A 21,763-nucleotide genomic window follows, 5' to 3' on the forward strand; every position below is an offset into this window, starting at 1 on the left:
TTGTAGAAAAAAAGTTTTTCAAACCCATTGTTACTCTTTTATTCGGATAACGGTGGTGAATTTCAGAAATGGACTCCCCTTCTTGCTTAAAATATATAATATCTTCTACCTTACCTTTCCACATCACACCCCATAACACAATGGCTTTGCGAATTGATATCATCGGCACATTGTAGACACCGACCTTTCCACATTATACCATAATTTACGTCATTAATCCTATCCCTACTCTCACCCTTCACAACACTAGTCCTTATTCCCTTCTCTTTGACTTACCTCCCAAACTTAATAATTTCCATAACTTTGGATGTCTTTGTTATCCATGGCTCTGCCCTTGCACATCTCATAGTATAAACCGACGCAAGATCCATTGCTTGTGTTTGTCGGATACTCTCCTACTTAACATGTCTACCTTTGTTTTCCTCCACAAATCGTGTTTATGCCTCTCGTCATGTTCGCTTTATTGAACACATATACCCATTTTATGACCCTAAGTTCACTAATCTTCACACTCCTTTCCCCACCCAAATGGATAGTGTTCCATCACAGTGCTTCTCCTTACTTCCTCATCTCCCTCATTTAACCCATAACCTACCACCCTGCCTCATTTTCCCCTTGCCACCCCTACTTCTCCTGCCACCCCTTCCTCGTCCCCCCTCCACCACTGCCCTGACTCCTTCCTACTTTCCACTATCAAACTTGTGCGCCTCAAAACATCTACAAACCCATTCAGAAGCTCAATGTCACTGCCCAAGACCCTCTGAACCCACTACCCTTACCTAAGCAATGCAAAACCTGGTCCGGTTTGCAACCATGTCCACCCAATTTCATGCTCTCCTAATTACCAATAATATGTGGGATCTTTTTCCCGCTTCACCTTCTTATAACGTCGTTGGTTGTAAATGGGTTACAACCCCGATGGTTCCATTAGCCCCGTCATAAACATACAGTTTGTCTCGTAGCTAAGGGCATCCACTAACAACCCGACGTGACTATTGCAAAACCTTTAGCCCCGTCATAAAGCTTGCTAGAGTGCAAACAATGCTTTCTCTTGCCGTTAACCAATGTTGCCCCACCCCCCCCCCCCCGGTCAACTTGATATTAATGACGCATTTCTCCAATCACCAAAGCGGTTTACATGTCACAAGCCCCGGGATTTAAAGATCCCAAATTTACTAATAATGTTTATTTTCCTCGCAATGCCATATATGGCCTCAAGCAAGCCCATAGGGCGTGGTATATCGAGCTTCACAACTACCTAGTCAGTGTTGGTTTCACAAACTCCGTTTCTTGACACCTCCTTATGTATTTTCCATGGTACTGCATCTGTTTTTGTTCTTGTTTACGTTGATGATATTATTGTTACAAGTTAGTCTTCCACTATGATTTTGTCAATTTGTACTTCATTCAAGTTCTCTCGGTTCATTTTTCACTCAAAGATTTAGGTAACCTCTCCTATTTCCTTGACGTTGAGGTTCGACACATGGTCATGGTCTCTTCCTTATTTAACGAAAGTACATCGTTGACATGATCACCCGTGCTAAAATGGCTTAGTACTAAACCAGTCAGTACCATACCCCTTTTGATGCTTCCGTTCATTAACTCTTGACGATGGTTCTCTATTAGATGATCCTACTGAGTATCACGCACTAGTTGATGGCCTGTAATACCCATCTCTAACACATCCCAATGTTGCATTTGGTGTTAATAAGTTGTCTCAAATTTATGCATCGGCCAACATCCCCCAAATAGTAGGCTCTAAAGCGCTTGCTTTGCTATTTGGATAGTACACATTCAATGGGGTTTGCTCTTTTTCGTGACTCTCCTTTAGCTCTTCATGTCTTCTCTTATAATTGAATATCAAAACACTTATTTATTAATACTGATCCATTAAAGATTGAAATTAATAATTTTAGTATCGCCGTTTGAATATATTTCTTACAATTTACACGATATTTATATTTATAATGTCATTATACAAAAATGTGTATTTATATTTTTAGGATAGAACTGGATCATAGGATTGTATTATGATCCTACCTTTAGAAATTTTCAAATAAATAGGATCGTAAGATTTTACAATTATGGATAGAATCGTAGCCTCGTAGGATCATGGTCGATCAAATGTTTTCGGATCGTAAAATCGTAGAATAGTGGATCGAATCGTAGAATGATAAAATTACATTAGTCTAGGTCTCTTGTGTATCTAGTTTGTGCCTTGCCTCATCATAGTCTCATACTTTATACACAAAATCTCATTTGTGACGGCACGTATCCGTCACTTTGGAGTGACTGATACCATTTTCTCTCACAAATGACCCAAATAGAGGAGAGAGGGAAGCACATGGAGGTGCCCCCACCTTGTCCCCCCTATTCATTTTGTGAGTGACATTACCCGTCACTTACTCCGACCCGTTTTCAGCAAGACTAATTGTACTTTATATGTTCTTCATTAATGAGAGAATACATAACATTGAATCAACATCTTGAGCCTCTCCTCCACTTAACACTCAAAGTCACACAACCACCAATCCACCAGATAAACGAATGCGACTTAAATGTACTTGCTTGCTTGTCATAGTCGTTAACTCATTAATCCACAAGTGGTCGAACTTAGTCAAACTTGGGCCCAATTGGCCATGGGCCAAGGACACGTAGTTGCAGGGCCCAACAAAAATCTCTGCCAGTCAATCAACTTCTAATGCTAAAATATGACCCACACGTGGCAGTAGCCCAGTGGCCCTTATGGATAAGAAGATCACCCATTTGATATCTAATAAAAATGACATTAACAATAACTCCAAAAAACAACACATAAATACATTTAATGGAACTTCCAATTTCTGTCCAACTGAATATTTTGTGTACTTCAATCCCACTCTTACTGGAACTCTTTGTTCATTTTTGTTCTATGATTTTCCCAGGTACTGTATAATATATTATCTATTCGTTCATCCCGATATTTCCGTCTTAAATGAGAATTTGTCTTCATATGTTTGGTATCTACTCTCTTGTATCCTTTTTTTTTTTTTTTTTTTTTTTTTTAAATTTCTTATAAGATTGCTCTGTAATCCCAACAATGACCATCCAAAATTCTTATTTAATTTATATGGTATATATAGAATGGTTCTTTTATTTTCGATTACCTAAATAATAATCCTGTATGTAATATAATTTCATTTATGTTTTTATGTTCTCCAACGCGTTAAATAACGCTGTCTGAAGTCCATATAACAAGCGAAACAGAAGGTTTCACTTGTGACGTCTCACAACCCTTCTGTCACTTGCAATTCACTTGCTCTTCCACTTACATTTTGTGAGAAGTTAATTTGTGCATGCGAAAAGGTCTGACCACTTCATAGTTCATACTATGTAAATTAGCTCAACATGTGTACATTTTTGTAATGATTAGGTAAGAAGTCCTCCATGCAAAAGGCGTGAAGTTTGGTTGATTGTATCATAAACAAGGATCAAATGGATGCGGTTCTACCATTAACAAGAAAATATGCTTCAACTTGCTTCTCTACAACACCAAGAAACCATTTTTGCAAGGAAAATATTAGAAGATTAATCAGTTTTGAGTTTCATGCTGACAATTCGACAAGAGCAAAGAATAACAAAATTACTACAAAATGTTTCAAGGTAAGAACATATAGATTAAACAAGGATACTTTATGTCCTTTGTATTACGCCTCCAAGTCGTCGGAAGGTGGGGATGATATTATCTCCGAGGCTGAAGATCAATGTCGTCAAGCTCAAGCAAGCAAGGGATTAGAGTCTTTGGAAAGATACATAGCCATACTTAAAGAAGGTAATATAACATTGTCTTTCTTAATTTCCCCTACATAAGGTTCAATCTACGTATTGTATTGTATGTGAGAGGGGTACGGTGAAACTGAAATTCAGTACCACTTGGTGGTGCCATCTCATTTTAATTAGAGTCAAAATACGGATTAATGATAAGTTTCACGCCTTTTATTTTATCATTTTTAATATCACGCCTTTTATTTTATCATTTTTAATATTATATTTTTCGGAAAATTCACGTGGTACCCTCGAACTTTTCCATTTTGCACATGGTACCCAACTTTTTAAGTTTGTGTACATTATACCCTTCATGTTTGATTTTTATGCACAACATACCCTTTTTGTCGCTATAAAAAAACTCAATTGCGCATAACTCCTAGACCGGAATTCTGAATCGACCAATTTTTTTTCCTAAAATGATTATCTCGTCATAATCTACGATTTGTGAAAAAAAAATCGTCGACTGACATTTTATAGGTTTTTTTTAACGAAAATCTCAAATCAACCATATCTTCGATCTTAAATTTTCGAATGACCATTTTCGTTTTATCAATCTATAGATCTCGAAGAGATAATCAATTTGAAAAAAAAAATTAGTCAATTCCGATTTCTGGTAAATAATTTATGACCAATTGAAAATTTTAAAAACGATAAAAAGGCACGTTGTGCTTGAAAATCAAATTTCAAGGATATTATGTGCACAAATTTAAAAAGTTGGATACCACGTGAAAAATGGCAAAGTTTAAGGGTACCACGTGAATTTTTTTTTTTTTTTTTTTTTATTATTGACGTATATACATTAATATTTTTGTCATATAAACGCGTCATGCATATTTTTTTGGTTCAAATGAGCACAATATGTTATATGTCCCGGGTAAGAATCGAACCCCAACCTCACGGTTGAAGTAAGAGAGCTCTCATCAGTCACCACTTGAGTTAACTCTTGTTATTAACGAGTCATGCATCATAAGTTCATGTTGAGCGCGCATAAGCAAATACTACTCCCGAAGTCTTTATGATAATCTATTATGTTTGAATTTGGAATTTTGGATTAATTTACATCCTTTAAATACACGTTTTTTGTAACTTTTGAATAAAAAATGTGGATGTTGTCCAGTCCTAACTCTGCTTAATTTGTTGTTATTCTGGATTTTGTTTTTTTCGAACCACGAATAAAGTTTACGTTTTTGGCTAAAAAAGTAGGTCGTACTGAATTTTCAAGTCCGGTAAGATTTTATCGGGACTAAATGAAATCAGAAGTTTGTTTTTCGTTTGTGTAGATACAAAATCAGAGGATGGTCTACAGTTTACTACTAATAAAAAACCGTCGAGAATGACTGAAGACTCAACCGTTACATATCAAAATGTGACCGAGTTAAGGAGGGATTACACCCGGGAATCATCCCAATCATCTTCTTTGTTTACTGTGAAAGACGGTGCAAATCTATACTTGATGTAAGCTCTTTTATCATTAATCTTCGATTACATCTATTTTATGTTGAATATAAACGTAGTACAATTCTAATCAATTCTATACATTTGATTAAAGTATGATTGAATGAGGTGCATAAGCTACTTCAGAAGACCAACTGCATGCTTGTAACTTAATCCAGTGATTTCTTATGTGTTTCTTTTTACCTGCAGAAGTATACTGATTTCAATGAATATCGCGGTGTTTCTATTCGAGATAGCAAGCCCTATTAAGAATTCTGACAATAACCTCTGGTCACTGCCTTTGATGTATGGCGCCAAGGTTAATGATTTGATCATGCTCGGAGAATGGTGGAGACTTTTGACACCCATGTTTCTGGTACATCCTCTGTTCATTTTATCATTTCACCTCTGAAAATGTTTTTGTGAAACGTTTACTGCAAACGGGTTATCTCGGCCAGGCTTAAGTATTCATCAATTGTAACTTGTTATATGGTTGATGAAGTGAGATGCCTAAACTAAACTATGTGGTTTAATTGATGAAGCATGCTGGACTTCTGCACGTTGGACTTAGTTCATGGGCCCTTCTCTCTTTCGGTCCTCAAGTTTGCAAAGGATATGGAGCTTTTACATTCTTCTTAATTTTTGTACTTGGAGGGATTTCAGGAAATTTCACAAGTTTTCTTCATACTTCTGACCCTACTGTTGGTGGATCAGTAAGGATTTTCGACTTCCTTCATTATTTATATAATTTTATCTTACACGCGATTTTAGCTGTAGAAAGTTAGTATTCAATGTTTCGAAGGCAATATAACCAGCAGTTTTTTTAGGAAGTGGACAGTTCAGTAATACAATTGAAAAATTAGATGTTGCAAATTTTAGTTCCAAAGAATTATATTTTATCATATATGCTTACAGTGTATACACTGTTGATTGTACCAACTGATTCAAGTACAATATCAGGGACCAGTTTTTGCTGTTATTGGGGCGTGGCTCGTTTATCAAGCCCAAAACAAAGACGTATCCGGGAAACAAAACTTCGAAAGCATGTTTCAAAAGGCTGTAATTGCTACAACTTTTAGCTTTGTTCTAGCAAACTTTGGGCCTATTGACAATTGGTATGTTGCTCATTTTCTTACAACTAGCTAGCAAGTCTGCTTTAAAACGGTTTTATTATTGATTATAAGTTAATCATTGTTAGTTGTATATATATGACAGGACAAATCTGGGTGCAGCAATATCAGGAATCATATATGGGTATTTGGCAAGCCCAGTTGTAGAAATAGATGATGCATCAAGTAGTGCATGTAGTGATGGCATAGGCAATAGAATGAAAGAAGAAATCACACTTAGAAGAAACCCTGCTAGTCCTTGTAAATCACTACTCATTTTTACTCTCTTTGTTTCTGCTTTGACTTCTTTGCTTTTATTCGTGGAGTCTCCACTTGACTCGCTAGAACTTGAAGAGCTTGTCCAGATTACCGAGTCTCCTTTTTAGCGGTATTGATAGCTTTTGTAATATAACGCTCGAGATCATACCCGTATAACTGATTTCGGGATCAAGTCTTGTACCGAAATTTAATACCATAGGTCATATGTGCCATGTACAATTTTGGATCAAGTGTGTTAAGGTGTTGTATAAAGTGATAGATTGCAAAACTTTCTGGCCTTTTGACTTCTATATTGTGTCATGGTAACCAATTTGAGCATCATCTCAAATCTCCAATGTCATTTATTTACGTATTCCATTATTTTACTCGTAGTTATCAAGTCTTGTTTACTTTGATAGACTAAAATTGAGCTAAGTCAATGACATCTCATATTTTTGACATTGGACAGTACACATCCAACTAGATAACTGGGTCACCAAACTCAAACAAGAACATAGAAACGTCAAATGTAAAATAATGCCACAGGGCAACATGGCGCACCACTCATGTCTTACTCTCTTCATAATTATTTGTACCATGTCAAACTTAAATCTTCTGAAATTATATGTCAACTATGTTCTGTCCCAGCTATTAAAATTAGTCTTTTCAATTTTATTTTAAATAAATTCATCCCGTTGAGTTACCTAATTCGTACCCTTATTATCATTTATACATTTTTTGTGACATTCTTAAAAATTTAGATTAAGATGAAATTTATTAACCAAATTATGAGACACATTCTATACTCCGTCTTTCCTGTTGTTACTTTTATTGATTCTGCTATAGTTTGGGTGGTACATAATGAAAGATTGATCATGTCCAGAAAATTGCTCGATGTGATTTCGTGGTGGACCACTTCTAAGTCGTTTTAACTAGCATTAATTATGTTTACACTCAGATGGTTGTACAAGTAAATTTTATAGATAGTGATAGGACGTCACCGGGTGACGCCCAAATTGGGTGTCACCCTCTCACAACCATTTTTAATTGACGGGGTCTCCACTCACCCCATGTGAGAGGGTGGCGTCCAAATTGGGTGTCACCCGGTGGCGCCCTTTCATTTTCCAATTTTATAATGCTTGTGAACTTTATTTATTACTATCGATAAATAAGGCATAGAAGATATCGTAAAATCGTGATACCTGTATAAAACAATACCGATCATATATATAGCATATTAATTACTGATTTTATACGAGTACATTGAAGTAAAAAAAAAAAAAAGCTCAAATTTTATGTGTTTTTGACCTAATTTAGAAGAAAATATTTTAGTTCTCTAAATCACCACCAATTCCACAAAATATGATCAATTACATTAATATAGCCTATACCTTTTCAATTGTTCTAATATAAAGTTTAATTCATTTACTTAAGCAGGAAATGTTCAAAGACTGTCTTCGTTTAGGTGATCAACTGATCATGCTATAAAAGCACCATAGGTTAATGTATTACAATAATTCATCTATCACCCCGTAAATTGCATATTTTTATTATGAAGCAGCAGCCACCAACGGAAGCTCCCGCGGGTACACCACCCGGTCCTAACCAGGCGGGCGCACCACCACCTGGTTATTATCAAGCTGGCGCACTACCACCACTACCAGGTTACTATCAAGCCGGTGCACCACAAGGTTATTATGTTGCGGGTACACCGCCTGTTTATTATCAGGCAGTCGCACCACAGCAACATCCTCATCCCGTGGGAGTGCCTCCACTTCAGCCGCTGCCCCAAGTTTACCCTCAACCTGTAGGGTACAACCTTCCTCAAGGCCATTGGAGTACTGGTCTATGTGATTGTTTCGAAGATGCCCCTACTTGTAAGTTCACTTGGCTTATTACACCAATTTGTCGTTGTTCTAATTTAATTTGTTGTAATTGGATTATGTATAAAGCTTATAAATTTTTCCAAAGATTAAAAATCATATCATCGGGTACTACCGAGTTTCAACACGACCATACTCACATTTAATATAATCTTAAATAATAAAATAATCCAAAACGGGAAATATAAGTTTTTTTTGTTGGTTTATTATTTAACAGGTTGTATTACATTGTGGTGTCCATGCATCACTTTCGGACAAACCTCAGAGATAATTGATAGGGGAACATCATGTAAGTCATTACTAATTAAGCTTCGTTTAATAATAATCTCAATTTTCTTAATATTTATTTATAATTTATATATTTTGGTTACTCTTATTTATGGACCATAATTTGAAATGGCAGCCTGTGGAACAAATGGAGTTTTATATACGGTGATAGCCCTATTAACGGGGCTTCATTGTATATACACATGCATGTATAGAAGCAAGATGAAGCTACAATATGGGATGCCTCAAAATAATCTTGATGATTTTTGCATCCATTGTTGGTGCCATTACTGTGCCTTGTGCCAAGAACATCGCGAGCTAGAACGTCGTGGTTACCAAGTTGCCCTTGGTACGTACTCGTACTAATTTTAATGGTGGATCGATGAGTCCTAACAGTATTTCCGTTTTCCCTAAAACTATGAAAATTTTAAACTAACAATAAAAATTCGTTTTTGTGAAAGTTACTATAATCCATAATAACGTCTCAAGTTCAAACATTTACGATCCACGAACAACGAAGATTGAGAATTATTGTAGAATGAGACATATGTATAACAACAATTCATTTTTTGGCCTCAACACTCAACCTTACTATTTTTGTAAACAAAATTTAGTTATCTGACTCAGTCACTTAAAATGCACAAGTTTAAGTTGAATTTTATTGTAGGGAGTATAATATTGCAACTTACTCCTTTAGTTATAGTCAATAGTTTACATTGACTTTATTTTTATTCACAAAATAACGTAAACGTAAACTATCAACCGGAATAGAAGGTCAGAAGGAGTAGATGATTGACATTTTCTTTGTTATTGAAATTCAACTTTTATTTTGGAACACTAGGATGGCATGGGAACATGGAGAAAATGAACAGGGGAATGGGTGTTACTACTCCACCCATTGTACAAGGTGGTATGACCCGCTAGACTGTCGGGCAATTATCTACGGAGTATCTATTCTTTTGTAATTTTGGGTGTACTTATTTTATGTATTAAGCTTTACCAGACAATTCATTGCATGTATAAACCTCTTGTAATTGTTGGTGGTCTAATTTTATTTGGTCTTCTTGGTGTTTGTTATTAGACATCTTGGTAATTTATTTGTAGGGTGCGTTTGGATACTAAGACCATGCCCAAGCAAGGTCACCAACTGGGTCATGACCTTGTTGGGTCATGCTAATGACAGTAATTAAAGACTAATAAGGTGGTAATTTGGTGACCTTGAATAACTCAGGGTCACCCGGTGACCTTGAAGAAGAATTGGTGACATTGGTGGTGACCTTGTATGTGGCATCATCTGGTTGGTTGCTGGACACATATGAAAGAGGAAAAAAAAAGGACGCCTGCAAATTGTAATTTTGCAGCAATACTCCTCCCTTTCTCCTGCCAAAAGAAAGGAGATAATTTTAATATGAAAAATTAGGATTACATACTATAGCAAAATAAAATAAAATACAAGCATATTTTTTTTGAGTCGCTTTTAAAATTACCTATTGAACAAACTCAGTTATGACTGATTTTGGAACCTTTTTTTTTTTTAAAAATACAAATAAATGACTGATTTTGATTGTAAGCCATATAAATTAAAATTACAGATTATTTGAGGAAGGAACGGAGGATGATGACAATGGTAAATAGTTTGGGGTATAATGGTTGATGATGATAATGGTAAATTAGAAGGATTTAAGATGATGAAGATGATGTTGATTTAGAAAAAGGGGGAGAAGTACTGTAACGTATAATGGTTTTGGGGTATAATGGTTTGGGGGAAGGGATTATTTGGGGGAGGTGTTAGCCGTCTGTTACCATTTCTACTAATTTTTTTTTTTTTCCAATTATTATGTTGGATATAACTAGAGCCGTCAGATTATTAAAATCGTCTTTCACTTTTTAAAATTTTAACATTGTTATTTTAAAATATATTTTTTTCTAATGTACGAAATAAAATTAATATACTTATCATATTTTATTAATTTATTAAGATATTTACATAATTAACTTATTTATAATTTGTTAGTAAATTGTAATTGAAAAAGTAAGAGAGAGGTTTTGGTGGGTAGAGAATGTGTAAAATGATTGAAAATGTTGGAAAGTGAAAAATGATTGGGTTGGTGACCTAAGTCGTGACCTTCTGCTTGGGAGGGTGAAAGTGGGTCAAGATTAATAAGGTGTGATTAAGAGGAAAAATTTTGGTGACCCGATTAAGGTGACCTTCTGCTTGGGGATGGTCTAAAAGATGGAGGGAAAGGGAGAGGAGGAGGATGGAAGGGAGAAAAAGGAATTTTTTTCTTAAATGGGGTTTAAATCCGAAATATTTATAAATGTGGGGCTCTTTTCAAAGTATTTACAAGGAATGGGTCCACGTCATCACAACATACGAAATTTAATTTTTTTTTTTAATAAACTTAACCTCTCGCTGTCTGAAACAGCGAGTAGATGTTATTGCCTTTGATACCATACATGCTCATTGGTCGTCATTGTTCTCCTTACTCCGACCACCAAAACACGAACTACCACCACCATTCTCTTCATCTCACTTCCCTTATAAAATATACCCCTTTGTTTGAGTGATTAGCTTAGTATTTTTGAAAGTAAATAGCCCGAAAAATCACCGCTCACAAAATTGTTTTAGCGTTTTTCGGTTGCCATGATCGGTGGGGTTTGTCTCGTTAATAACTCATCTTCTCCTTTTCTTATGTCAATTGTGTTTGTTTTCTAAAATCTAGTGGATAGCAAAGGCATCGTAAAATGAATCAGAGCTGTCAATCGTCCACCGGAAGTGCTTCTGACTTTTGAGTTCATCTAAAATCATTAACAAAGAGAGTACATATATACAGCCCCTTTGTTTCGAGAAGGGCATAAGAATGATTGAGCTTGCTACTCCCATCATCATAATGTTGGTGATTTAAGAGTAATTACCGGTTCATTTAGCGTAAATTAAGATTGGTTCGTAGATGGGTAATTTCTAAATAATATAATGTGAGTTCGGGAAGTACGGAGTGTACACTTGCATAATTATTTACGGAATTACGGTATAGTTATTCGGTTCGAATAACTATGACGGAGGTTTATAGTAATTAAATTACTCGAGTTTTAATTAATTGAAACCGGAATTTCTGAAGAGTTGTGACTCTTCAGAAATACATCTCCCTATACCCTCCTTTGTTATTATAAATAGACAAAGGGATGAGAAGGAAACGTTACAGTGAAACGAAATCTTCTACTGCATCAAGGAACATATAACAAACTACTCAAAAATACTTCTTAATTATATCTCTGTATTCTGTGCCGAATACAGAGGGCAACCGTCTTATCTCAATAGAAAGTTCAATACAACCCAGGCACTAAAGTAAGGGTCGAATTGTTCTATTAGGAAAGCATAGCGATTCGGTGCGGTTTTCATTATTGTCAATTCCTATTCGTGCATACTCAATATCTAACAATCTAATAGAACAATTTCGAAATCTGTCAAGATGACGGACGTCGAGGAATGACAATAAAGAATTCTTGAAAGTATTTTCGATTTGTGATATTGATCTATCAATCGGTATAAGAGAGTAGTGTGTAAAAATCTGGAATTTGGTATAATCTGGTTTGCAAGGATTATGTAAAATTGGATGAGTTTAATTTGCGGCAACATTTATACATTAAATTCAAATATCGTCAATACATAGTAAATTCTAAGCTACACTAACACTTATACATTAAATTGCGGACAACATTTATACATTAAATTCAAAAAAATTTTGAGGTTCTAATAACAATGGAGAAGAGGTCGATGTGGTTTTTTGTGACTTCCGACTCCACAAGTATTGTAAGTTATTAAGAAGCCATGGTTTCCCTATATTTAGTGATGTGTACTCTGGCTTTCAGTGGTTCAGATACTGATATATAGGCATTAGGACTACTCACCAAGTAACACAAATCATTAATCATTCCAGCGCACTTTTACCTCACTTGTGCGAGTTGAAATATCAGTTCATTATATCATTCAATGAATATATTCAACCACCCGTATTGAGTAAAATGTGATCTCAGTGTTTGGCCTTTCTTAGGAGGATGTAGTCATGTAGCTCAACTCATCCACCAGTATTGCCCCATAAACCAGACTATGTGCACTAATAAGAAGCCATGGTTTCCCTATATTTAGTTGAATTTGGGGAACAAATTAATCGAATTAATCAAAACTAATAAGAACAAATTTGGGATTTAGGTTTTGGGGAACAAATTAATCAAAACTAATAAGAACAAATTAATTGAATTTGGGGAACAAATTAATCGAATTAATCAAAACTAATAACTAATAAGAATAAATTTGGGATTTAGGGTTTGGGGAACAAATTAATCAAAACTAATAACTAATAAGAACAACTTTGGGATTTAGGGTTTGGGGAACAAATTAATCAAACTGGTAAGAACAAATTCATAAATTTGGGGAACAAATTAAACGAATTAATCAAAACTAATAACTAATAAGAACAAATTAATTGAATTAATCAACAATCAACAACAAATAATCGAATTAATAAGATTATAAGAAATTAAGAGAAGTAAGAATCGAGATTCGAGAACACATACCGAGTAGCAAAGTAGTAGTAGTACCGCGAGTGGTGGAGTGTCGGACACTCGGACGCCAGCAGGGCGGCCATCGACAGCGGCAGTGGTGGTGGTTGTCTTTATCGTTCTATTGTGTTTGTGTTCTTTATGAGTTTATGTTTATTGTTGTTTTGCCTGTTTCTGTTTGTGTGGTTCACTGGTTTGTGTTTATCGTTTTTTCCAATTTTTTTTTTTTTTTTTTTTTTTTTTTTTTTTTTTTTTTTTTTCGCACGTCTCACGTGCCCTCACTTTCCCCCCTCCCAAATCCGCCCCTGTGTGGGACAGGACTATAACAGTTACAATATCCCGAATTCCAGATAAGTAAAAATTTTGCCGTGATAAGTTAATGGTATTTTCCATAAATTACTCTATGTTTGATCATTTGCCAAAATGATCAAAGTTTGCGGTTACAAATTTTGTTTTAGTTGCATGATAATGTTTTTTAAGTATGTGGAATTGGTATGCATCTTGCATGATCATTGATTAGGTATATCATGTATGTCTGTAATTGTAATTGATCTGCATGGATGTTCAAATTCTGTTATAATTTTACCGTATAAAGAAACTGCCTTTGCAGGGTTCATCGTGTATGTCTCCACATGAATAATTTTCTCTTGTTATGATGATAAGAGCATTCATCGTTAATGTGTATGGTTGGGCTGGCATACCTACGTGGCTACATGGCTAGTTTAATCTTTGTAATACTTCACATCCAGATTTGCTACCTTAGTTATTTAAGGTTTGATCTCCACTCTCATCTTTTACGTTACTATTAGTTGGGGGCATTAGTAAACGAATGGTTTATTTTACATGAAGCTTAATACCAATTCAAGTTTTCATTTTGTTAGTAATTGATATCATGCGTAAGATACATATATGTGTCGTTTGTTGACATGGTTTTTTGCTGAACGATCCGATAAGTGATGTTAATTATGAACTTGTCTGACATTTATAATGCCAAGTACGTCGCCATCCTTCTTTCGTAAACAATGAGTGATGCATTGTGTTTGACTTGATAATTTAATCATATTTGTTGTCCGTTTGTACTTACTGGTTGTAACAAGTTAAGTTATGAATTTATAAAGTATTCCAACCTTTTGCATGTAAGCATTGATGATCAGGTATGTTAGAGACTAAGCACTTGCCGTCTATTTGATGCAATTTATCAATGTGGTATAGTTTTGTAGCTGTTTAGTTTGACCTATGTATATGGTATGTCGTAAGCTACTCATTTGTTAACTCTATAAAGTGAGTGTGCATACTAGTAATATACTGTCCTGGATACTATTTACGGGAATGCGAGATTGAATGGTTTTATACGGGTGTTCGTGTGACTCAATAACATAGTGTATTGTTTTGAGTGGTGTCAAGTTCCGGTTTTATGGTAACTTGAGATATTCTCGGTCGGTTTCGGGAGTTTGAGACTCACCCATGAAAAGGGACATATTTTATGTCAAGTTAATCTCATAGTTGCTTAACCTTGTGTTATAAGGGGCAAATTTAATGAGGTGTGGATTAATATTAAATTTTGATCTAAGATGTTTATTAATCTTTTATTGAATATGTCATGTTAAATATATTTGATGATATAAAATGATTTTATTACCATATAATCTCCAAGATGATGGTTTGTGGTAACCATGGTGAGATTATGGTATCATAATGGTTTAGCCATCGAAGAGGTAAATCAACAAGATTGAATGTACAATTATTGAGAAGTCCGGTTATGGAGTTGTCATTTGTCGTAAGATTAAATGACAAGTCAATTTTGGCATAGGTCAAAGATGATTTATCCTGTAAAGGTGGTTCTCTCATCGTGGTTTTGTATTAAGGACGACATGGGAGAGGTAATGTGATCCTTGGTACTAGGATCAAGAGTGAAAGTATGATTATTACTTTCCGGTTAATACTCCTAAGGGCCAAGTGTGATACTCTTAACCAATAGTGAAAGTAGAGTCATCACTCGGATTTTCACAAGGGCTTAATTATTGTGGTTTGACAAGTTGGGTAAGTATACTAGTATAGCTAGTACTCATATTTGACAAGGGATTAAGCAAGTGTGACAATGTATAAAGTAAACCATAAATTATGGTTTGTCCTATGTCATTTCTCCTTCGGTTTTAGCGGGATAGTATTTTGCAAATTGAAGTACCAAATGTAGAAGGTGATTTTCTACTAGTGGCAGTGTATTTTACTTTGGAAAGTATCGTGAGTATATGGACTTCCAGGAAGCGAATTTGCATTATGAGTTTGACATTGGAGTTGGTATGCGTAGTGTTAGCATAACCGGTTAAGGCTAAGTAGCTAAGGAAATTAATTAATCTACGGTATTACTTAAAAGTATTAGACCAATTTCATCCATGATTTTTTTTGATAGTGAATAACGGTGCACCGGCGTGTTTGCTATAACACGGTTTATGGACTATCATAAATAGGGATGATCTTGGTTGTCTTTTGTGAGATCTCATTTTTAGTTGATCACTTTTCATAAAGGGTCAGTTAGGGACTTGGTTATAAAGTCGGTTGACGGGATGAGACTAAAACTCGTATAAGATCCTTGGCGATAGGATACCCAATTCCCCTCTAATACAACGTTAGAGGCTGAATTCAATGTGGAAGGCCTATTGTTAAGAGATTGAAGCACACAATAATTTATATCCCGAGGTGTGTGCTTAGACTTGCATGTTGTAAGGTTGATGTTTTGAAAAAGTGTGTTTGCAAGGACACGATGAAAAGAATCAACCTATGTGAACATGAAGTACAGCCGCTTCAAGGGAGTATGGGTTTGACTCCTGATATGTTCATGAATAGATATGGGACACTAGACTTGTAATTAAGTGTCGGTTTATGTAATTTTTAGAAGTAAATTAATTTATGTGTGAGTTATCTTCAAGTATTCAAAATGGGTAGAAAGGGTTCAATGCTTAGTCACACCCCGATACTCGAATATTTGGAATGTGTAATTTCACTATGTGAAAATTCAATCTTCGTGACATTTTCATTTATGCATAAATTGGTATGATTGTTAGGTTATTTAAATTCTTGAATTACGCTTAAATGGGGGAGGAATGTTGGTGATTTAAGAGTAATTACCGGTTCATTTAGCGTAAATTAAGATTGGTTCGTAGATGGGTAATTTCTAAATAATATAATGTGAGTTCGGGAAGTACGGAGTGTACACTCGCATAATTATTTACGGAATTACGGTATAGTTATTCGGTTCGAATAACTATGACGGAGGTTTATAGTAATTAAATTACTCGGGTTTTAATTAATTGAAACCGGAATTTCTGAAGAGTTGTGACTCTTCAGAAATACATCTCCCTATACCCTCCTTTGTTATTATAAATAGACAAAGGGATGAGAAGGAAACGTTACAGTGAAACGAAATCTTCTACTGCATCAAGGAACATATAACAAACTACTCAAAAATACTTCTTAATTATATCTTTGTATTCTGTGCCGAATACAGAGGGCAACCGTCTTATCTCAATAGAAAGTTCGATACAACTCAGGCACTAAAGTAAGGGTCGAATTGTTCTATTAGGAAAGCATAGCTATTCGGTGCGGTTTTCATTATTGTCAATTCCTGTTCGTGCATACTCAATATCTAACACATAACTTATTATGATTATTGATGATTAACAAGACCACATAAAATAATACCTCAAATGTACAAAAGTTAGCCATCTTACATTATGTGCGACACTTATTAGCAAAACCGAAAACGTAAAAATAGTTTTGTGAGCGGCAACTTTGCGGACTATTTACTTTGCAATCTACGAGGTTAATCACTCAAATAAATGGGTATATTTGGTAATGGAAATGAGAGGAATAGAATGGTTGTGGTAGTTCGTGTTTTGGTTGTCGGAGTAAAGAGAACGAAGACAACCAATGAAGCATGTTGGGGAGCTAACGCAATGACATATTCTCGCTGTCTCAAACAGCGAGAGGTTAAGTTTATTTTAAAAAATAAAAATCCGTACCTTATGATGACGTGGACCCATTCCTTGTAAATAATTTGAAAATAGCCCCATTTTTGTAAATATTTCGGATTTAAACTCCATTTAAGAAAAAAATTCGAGAAAAAAAGGAGGGAAGAGAAGAGAATGAGGAAAGGAGAGGTGGAGTTTCACCTCCATTATGGTGAAAAGATTTTGATTAGATTTTAAGGAGGGAAAATTAATCCCTCTAAATCTCTATGAAAAGTTTAGGATTCCAAGTATCTAAGAGAGGGGAGGGGTTGAATTAAGTACTATTTAAAAAATTTAACTTAATCTTTATAGCTTTAAAGTAAGTTGATTAACAATATGAGAAGCAAGTGGATACATCAAATAAATCGAGTAATTAGAAGTGTATCGCGTTGTTAAAGAAAGTTGCTGAAATCTGGAAACAACAGTTGTCCTTGTGGGTATACATCCGTATAATACCCTTTAAATTTAGGACTATAACGTAAATTTAAACATGTGATTATTGTCATAAAACATAAATACAATAGAAACGATAAGGAACAAGAAATAACCTCGGGTCCTTTGATGCACGGCGTAAAGAACAGAAATCAAACGAGATTCCCTCCTAATTGTTGCACCCAAGACCTTGTCCGAGAAATGCCCTTGTGCTAGAACGTGTTCTCCGATTGCCTTGCAATATTGGGAGAACTTGTTGTGAGGTTTTCGAGATGTGAGATCTGAGTTTCAGAGAGAAAGTGTCTCCAAAACCCTAGTTTATTTTTCCAAAAAAATCAGTTTTTTTCAAAAGGAGAGAATAGCTCTCCTTTTGTTGAGCTCGGCCAAACCGTGGGTTTGCTTAGGGAGGGAGTGGGCTTTCCACTTCCTCCTTATTAAACTCGTGGTCCGACTCATCTCGCTAAATGTATATGACGCGGTCTGATTATAAACTGTTATCGGTTATCGGAAATTAAGGCATCAGCTAATAATACGGGTTAGCTGAATTATTAATACGTGTCCGACAAAAAAGTATTGTATAATTATATTCAATATACATTAATTAAATATAAAACGCTTATATTTAATTTTACGAATTAACTGGTTAATTCGCCTTAGCTCATGATATTTAATCCGTATTAAATATAATATCTCAACATCACATATTTGACTAATTACTAGTCAAATAACTCGGACTAACTGGTTAGTCAATTTTGGCATCTACATGACAGTATTTTCATACCGTCACATCTCTCGAACGTATCCTATAGGTGTGACTTTTAGGGACCAGTTGATCACCGCCATCTGTATGACAATAACGTCAAACTTATCTAGCAAGCCAACCGTTATTGATAAACGTGGATCAACTGATAATAATACCAAAGGTATGCCCTTTGATCCTTTTAGAGGTTTATAAGTCCTTGCACTAACTTTTAAGGACACCAACCCCAACAAGCTCCCACTTGTCCGTACAAGTGTATGTGCAATGACGTTATCCGCACTAACTGGAGGACACAAGCTCCAACAAACTCCCACTTGTCCGTACAAGTGTATGTGCGATAACCGATTCTCATATTCATTTAAAATTTCTCCCACTCAATGTAAAACAATTTGCAGATCTGGATCCACAAAGGTCGTATTTTACAATCGATTTGTATCTAGAGTGGTTTCCCCGACTAGAGAGTAACTTAACTGATAAAACGAATCCGTATCCGAGCATGGCCATGCATTTCGATTCTGACTCCTCGAGTGGCCCCGAGAAATATCGAGTACACGATAAAGGCTGAATATTTCCTTCAACTCGACTCCTTCCGATCTAAGCACGCATGAAATGACCAGAAAAAATCTACTTGGCCCCTGTTACGGATGACCGTGAGAAAGAAACCAAAGTCACCCAAAATCTGCCGTAGTCTCAAGAGACAGTCGATAGTCAAAGAATCGACTCTTAGGATCACCATGGAAGTCCTATCCACGACCGGGCAGCGAATGTTATAAAATATTTAGGACTCCACGTCGATGTCACAATGGTGTCCTACGAAATATCCGTATAAATCGCCTCTGTGATTGGTCAGTCAACTGGTTGACTTATGGCTCGTTGAACCCACCATCAACCAACGTCACAAAATAATTGCCAGAGTTATCAGCTCATGTGGGCAATTAAGGACTGAAAAAGATATGATGTTTGTTCAGTTCACTTTGTGGTGTTCAAAATTGTCGTACAATTCCACATGAAAAACAAAATATATATATATATAAATATCAAAACGATGATGTCGTATAGAGTACAAAGGAGAATGAATCTAATCCATAAAAGAGTACTACAACTCAGGAACACGTTTGATTCCCATGGAATTTACGTGCCCTTCATGCTTATCTTGTCGTAATGCTTTAGTGAGAGGATCTGCTATGTTATCATCTGTAGCAATCTTTTCTATCACTACTTCCTTTTGCTCCACGTAATCCCGGATTAGATGAGCTTTCCGTTGTACATGTCTAGATTTGTTGCTAGACTTTGGCTCCTTAGCTTGGAAGATGGCACCACTATTGTCGCAATAGATGGTGATCGGGTCATTCGAACTAGGCACTACAGAGAGCCCATGTAAGAATTGACGCATCCATATCGCTTCCTTTGTTGCTTCGGACGCGGCATAGTACTCGGACTCGGTCGTAGAATCTTTGTAACAGTTTGTTTCGAACTCTTCCACTGATCAGCGCCATTAAGAGTAAAAACGAATCCAGACCGAGATTTCGAGTCATCTCGATCCGTTTGGAAGCTAGCATCTCACAGAATCGGTTGCGCATAGCTTTTGAGAGCCTCCATATGTCAATGCCCAATCTTTAGTCCTCCGGAGGTACTTAAGAATGTTCTTGATGACCAACCAATGTGGTTCACCTGGTTCTTTGTTGGAATCGACTTGTCATACTCAATGCATATGCCACGTCCGGACGTGTGCATATCATGGCATACATGATTGATCCTATTGCCGAAGCATAAGGAATCCGTGTCATGCGCTCTTTCTCTTCGGTGTCTCGGTGCCTAAGACTTGCTCAAATGCACCCCCGGAGCCATAGGAAGGAACCCCTTCTTGGAGTTAGTCATGCTGAATCTCTCTAGGACTTTGTCTATGTAAGACTCTGATCGAGAGATAACATCCGTCGTGATCTATCTCGATAGATACGGATGCCTAGAATTCTTTGTGCCTCTCCCAGATCTTTCATCTGGAAATGGTTTTTCAACCATACTTTCACCGAAGTTAAGAGAGGTATGTCATTCCCAATCAGGAGTATGTCGTCAACATACAATATTAGGAAGACAATCTTGCTCCCACTCGACTTGATATATAGACATGGTTCCTCGACCGATCGAGTAAATCCATTTTCTTTTATCACTTGGTCGAAGCGATGATTCCAACTCCTTGATGCTTGCTTAAGTCCATAAATGGAACGCTTAAACTTGCACACTTTCTTAGGATGTACTGGATCGATGAAACCTTCGGGTTGTACCATGTACAACTCTTCTTCCAAAAAGCCGCTTAGGAAGGCGGTTTTCACGTCCATTTGCCAAATTTCATAGTCATGAAAAGCGGCAATCGCTAAGATAATCCGAATGGAACGCAGCATGACTACGGGTGCAAAAAGTCTCATCGTAGTGTAAACCTGGCACTTGGGTGAAACCTTTAGCAACTAGTCGTGCTTTGTAGATATCTTGTTGACCTTCCACAGAATGCTTTATCTTGTAAAGCCATTTGCATTGAAGGGGACGAACCTTAGCAGGTAAGTCAACAAGATCCCACACGTTGTTCTCATACATGGAGTCCATCTCGGATTGCATGGCCTCAAGCCATAGCTTTGAGTCAGAACTTGTCATGGCACCTTTATAGGTTGCGGGTTCACTACTCGTTAAGAGTAGAACGTCATCTATGTCATGTTCCTCGACCATACCAATGTATCTGTCCGGAGGAATAAAGACTCTTCCCGACCTCCTAGGTTCCTCAGGAATGTTAACCGCAGCCGGGATTGAAGGAATAGGTTCCTCCAACGGTTGCTCGGTATTTGGTTCTGGAATCTCCGACAGGTCGAAGGTTCTATCACTCTTTGCATTCTCGAGAAATTCCTTCTCTAAGAATGTCGCACTAGCCGCAACAAAAACACGTTGTTCGGTTGGCGAATAAAAGTAATGACCAAGCGTTCCTTTAGGATAACCTATAAAGTATGTCTTGACCGATCGCGGGCCGAGCTTATCCTCGTGTCTCCACTTGACATAAGCCTCGCAGCCCCAAACCCGTATAAAGGACAAGTTAGGGACCGTTCCCTTCCATAGTTCATATGGAGTCTTGTCAACAGCTTTAGACGGACTTCGGTTAAGTATTAGAGCGGCTGACAAAAGAGCATAACCCCATAATGAATCAGGTAAAATCGTGTGACTCATCATGGATCGAACCATATCAAGTAGTGTTCGATTTCTCCG

The 21,763-nt window shown here is 36.4% G+C and overlaps 2 protein-coding genes across 3 annotated transcripts; both read left to right on the top strand.

Annotated features, from left to right (window-relative positions):
• Positions 1-2,809: 2,809 nt before the first annotated feature.
• LOC141643144 (RHOMBOID-like protein 9, chloroplastic) lies at positions 2,810-6,917 on the top strand. Of its 2 annotated transcripts, none has more exons than XM_074452182.1 (7): positions 2,810-2,924; positions 3,413-3,811; positions 5,088-5,262; positions 5,452-5,617; positions 5,784-5,954; positions 6,202-6,356; positions 6,457-6,917. In XM_074452182.1, exons 2-7 carry the CDS (start codon positions 3,475-3,477, stop codon positions 6,734-6,736), a joined length of 1,284 nt encoding a protein of 427 aa, XP_074308283.1. In that variant the 5' UTR covers positions 2,810-2,924; positions 3,413-3,474; the 3' UTR covers positions 6,737-6,917. The 2 variants fall into 2 exon arrangements, with proteins under 2 accessions (XP_074308283.1, XP_074308285.1); XM_074452184.1 differs by having other exon boundaries at positions 2,814-2,924; positions 5,455-5,617.
• A 1,032-nt stretch (positions 6,918-7,949) lies between these two features.
• LOC141630757 (protein PLANT CADMIUM RESISTANCE 2-like) lies at positions 7,950-9,689 on the top strand. The gene is made up of 4 exons (XM_074443516.1): positions 7,950-8,485; positions 8,709-8,780; positions 8,895-9,107; positions 9,600-9,689. Exons 1-4 carry the CDS (start codon positions 8,161-8,163, stop codon positions 9,680-9,682), a joined length of 693 nt encoding a protein of 230 aa, XP_074299617.1. The 5' UTR covers positions 7,950-8,160; the 3' UTR covers positions 9,683-9,689.
• Positions 9,690-21,763: the final 12,074 nt, after the last annotated feature.

This window comes from Silene latifolia, chromosome 2 (assembly GCF_048544455.1).
Source record: "Silene latifolia isolate original U9 population chromosome 2, ASM4854445v1, whole genome shotgun sequence".
Lineage (NCBI taxonomy): Eukaryota > Viridiplantae > Streptophyta > Magnoliopsida > Caryophyllales > Caryophyllaceae > Silene > Silene latifolia.

Excerpts from the sequence above, each read along its gene's own strand:
- LOC141643144 (XM_074452182.1), top strand. The coding sequence starts at position 3,475 with ATGGATGCGGTTCTACCATTAACAAGAAAATATGCTTCAACTTGCTTC. Across the intron at positions 5,263-5,451 it reads GGTGCAAATCTATACTTGAT|AAGTATACTGATTTCAATGA; the intron begins GTAAGCTCTTTT and ends TTTTACCTGCAG. Across the intron at positions 6,357-6,456 it reads TTTGGGCCTATTGACAATTG|GACAAATCTGGGTGCAGCAA; the intron begins GTATGTTGCTCA and ends TATATATGACAG.
- LOC141630757 (XM_074443516.1), top strand. The coding sequence starts at position 8,161 with ATGAAGCAGCAGCCACCAACGGAAGCTCCCGCGGGTACACCACCCGGT. Across the intron at positions 8,781-8,894 it reads AATTGATAGGGGAACATCAT|CCTGTGGAACAAATGGAGTT; the intron begins GTAAGTCATTAC and ends TTGAAATGGCAG. Across the intron at positions 9,108-9,599 it reads TGGTTACCAAGTTGCCCTTG|GATGGCATGGGAACATGGAG; the intron begins GTACGTACTCGT and ends TTGGAACACTAG.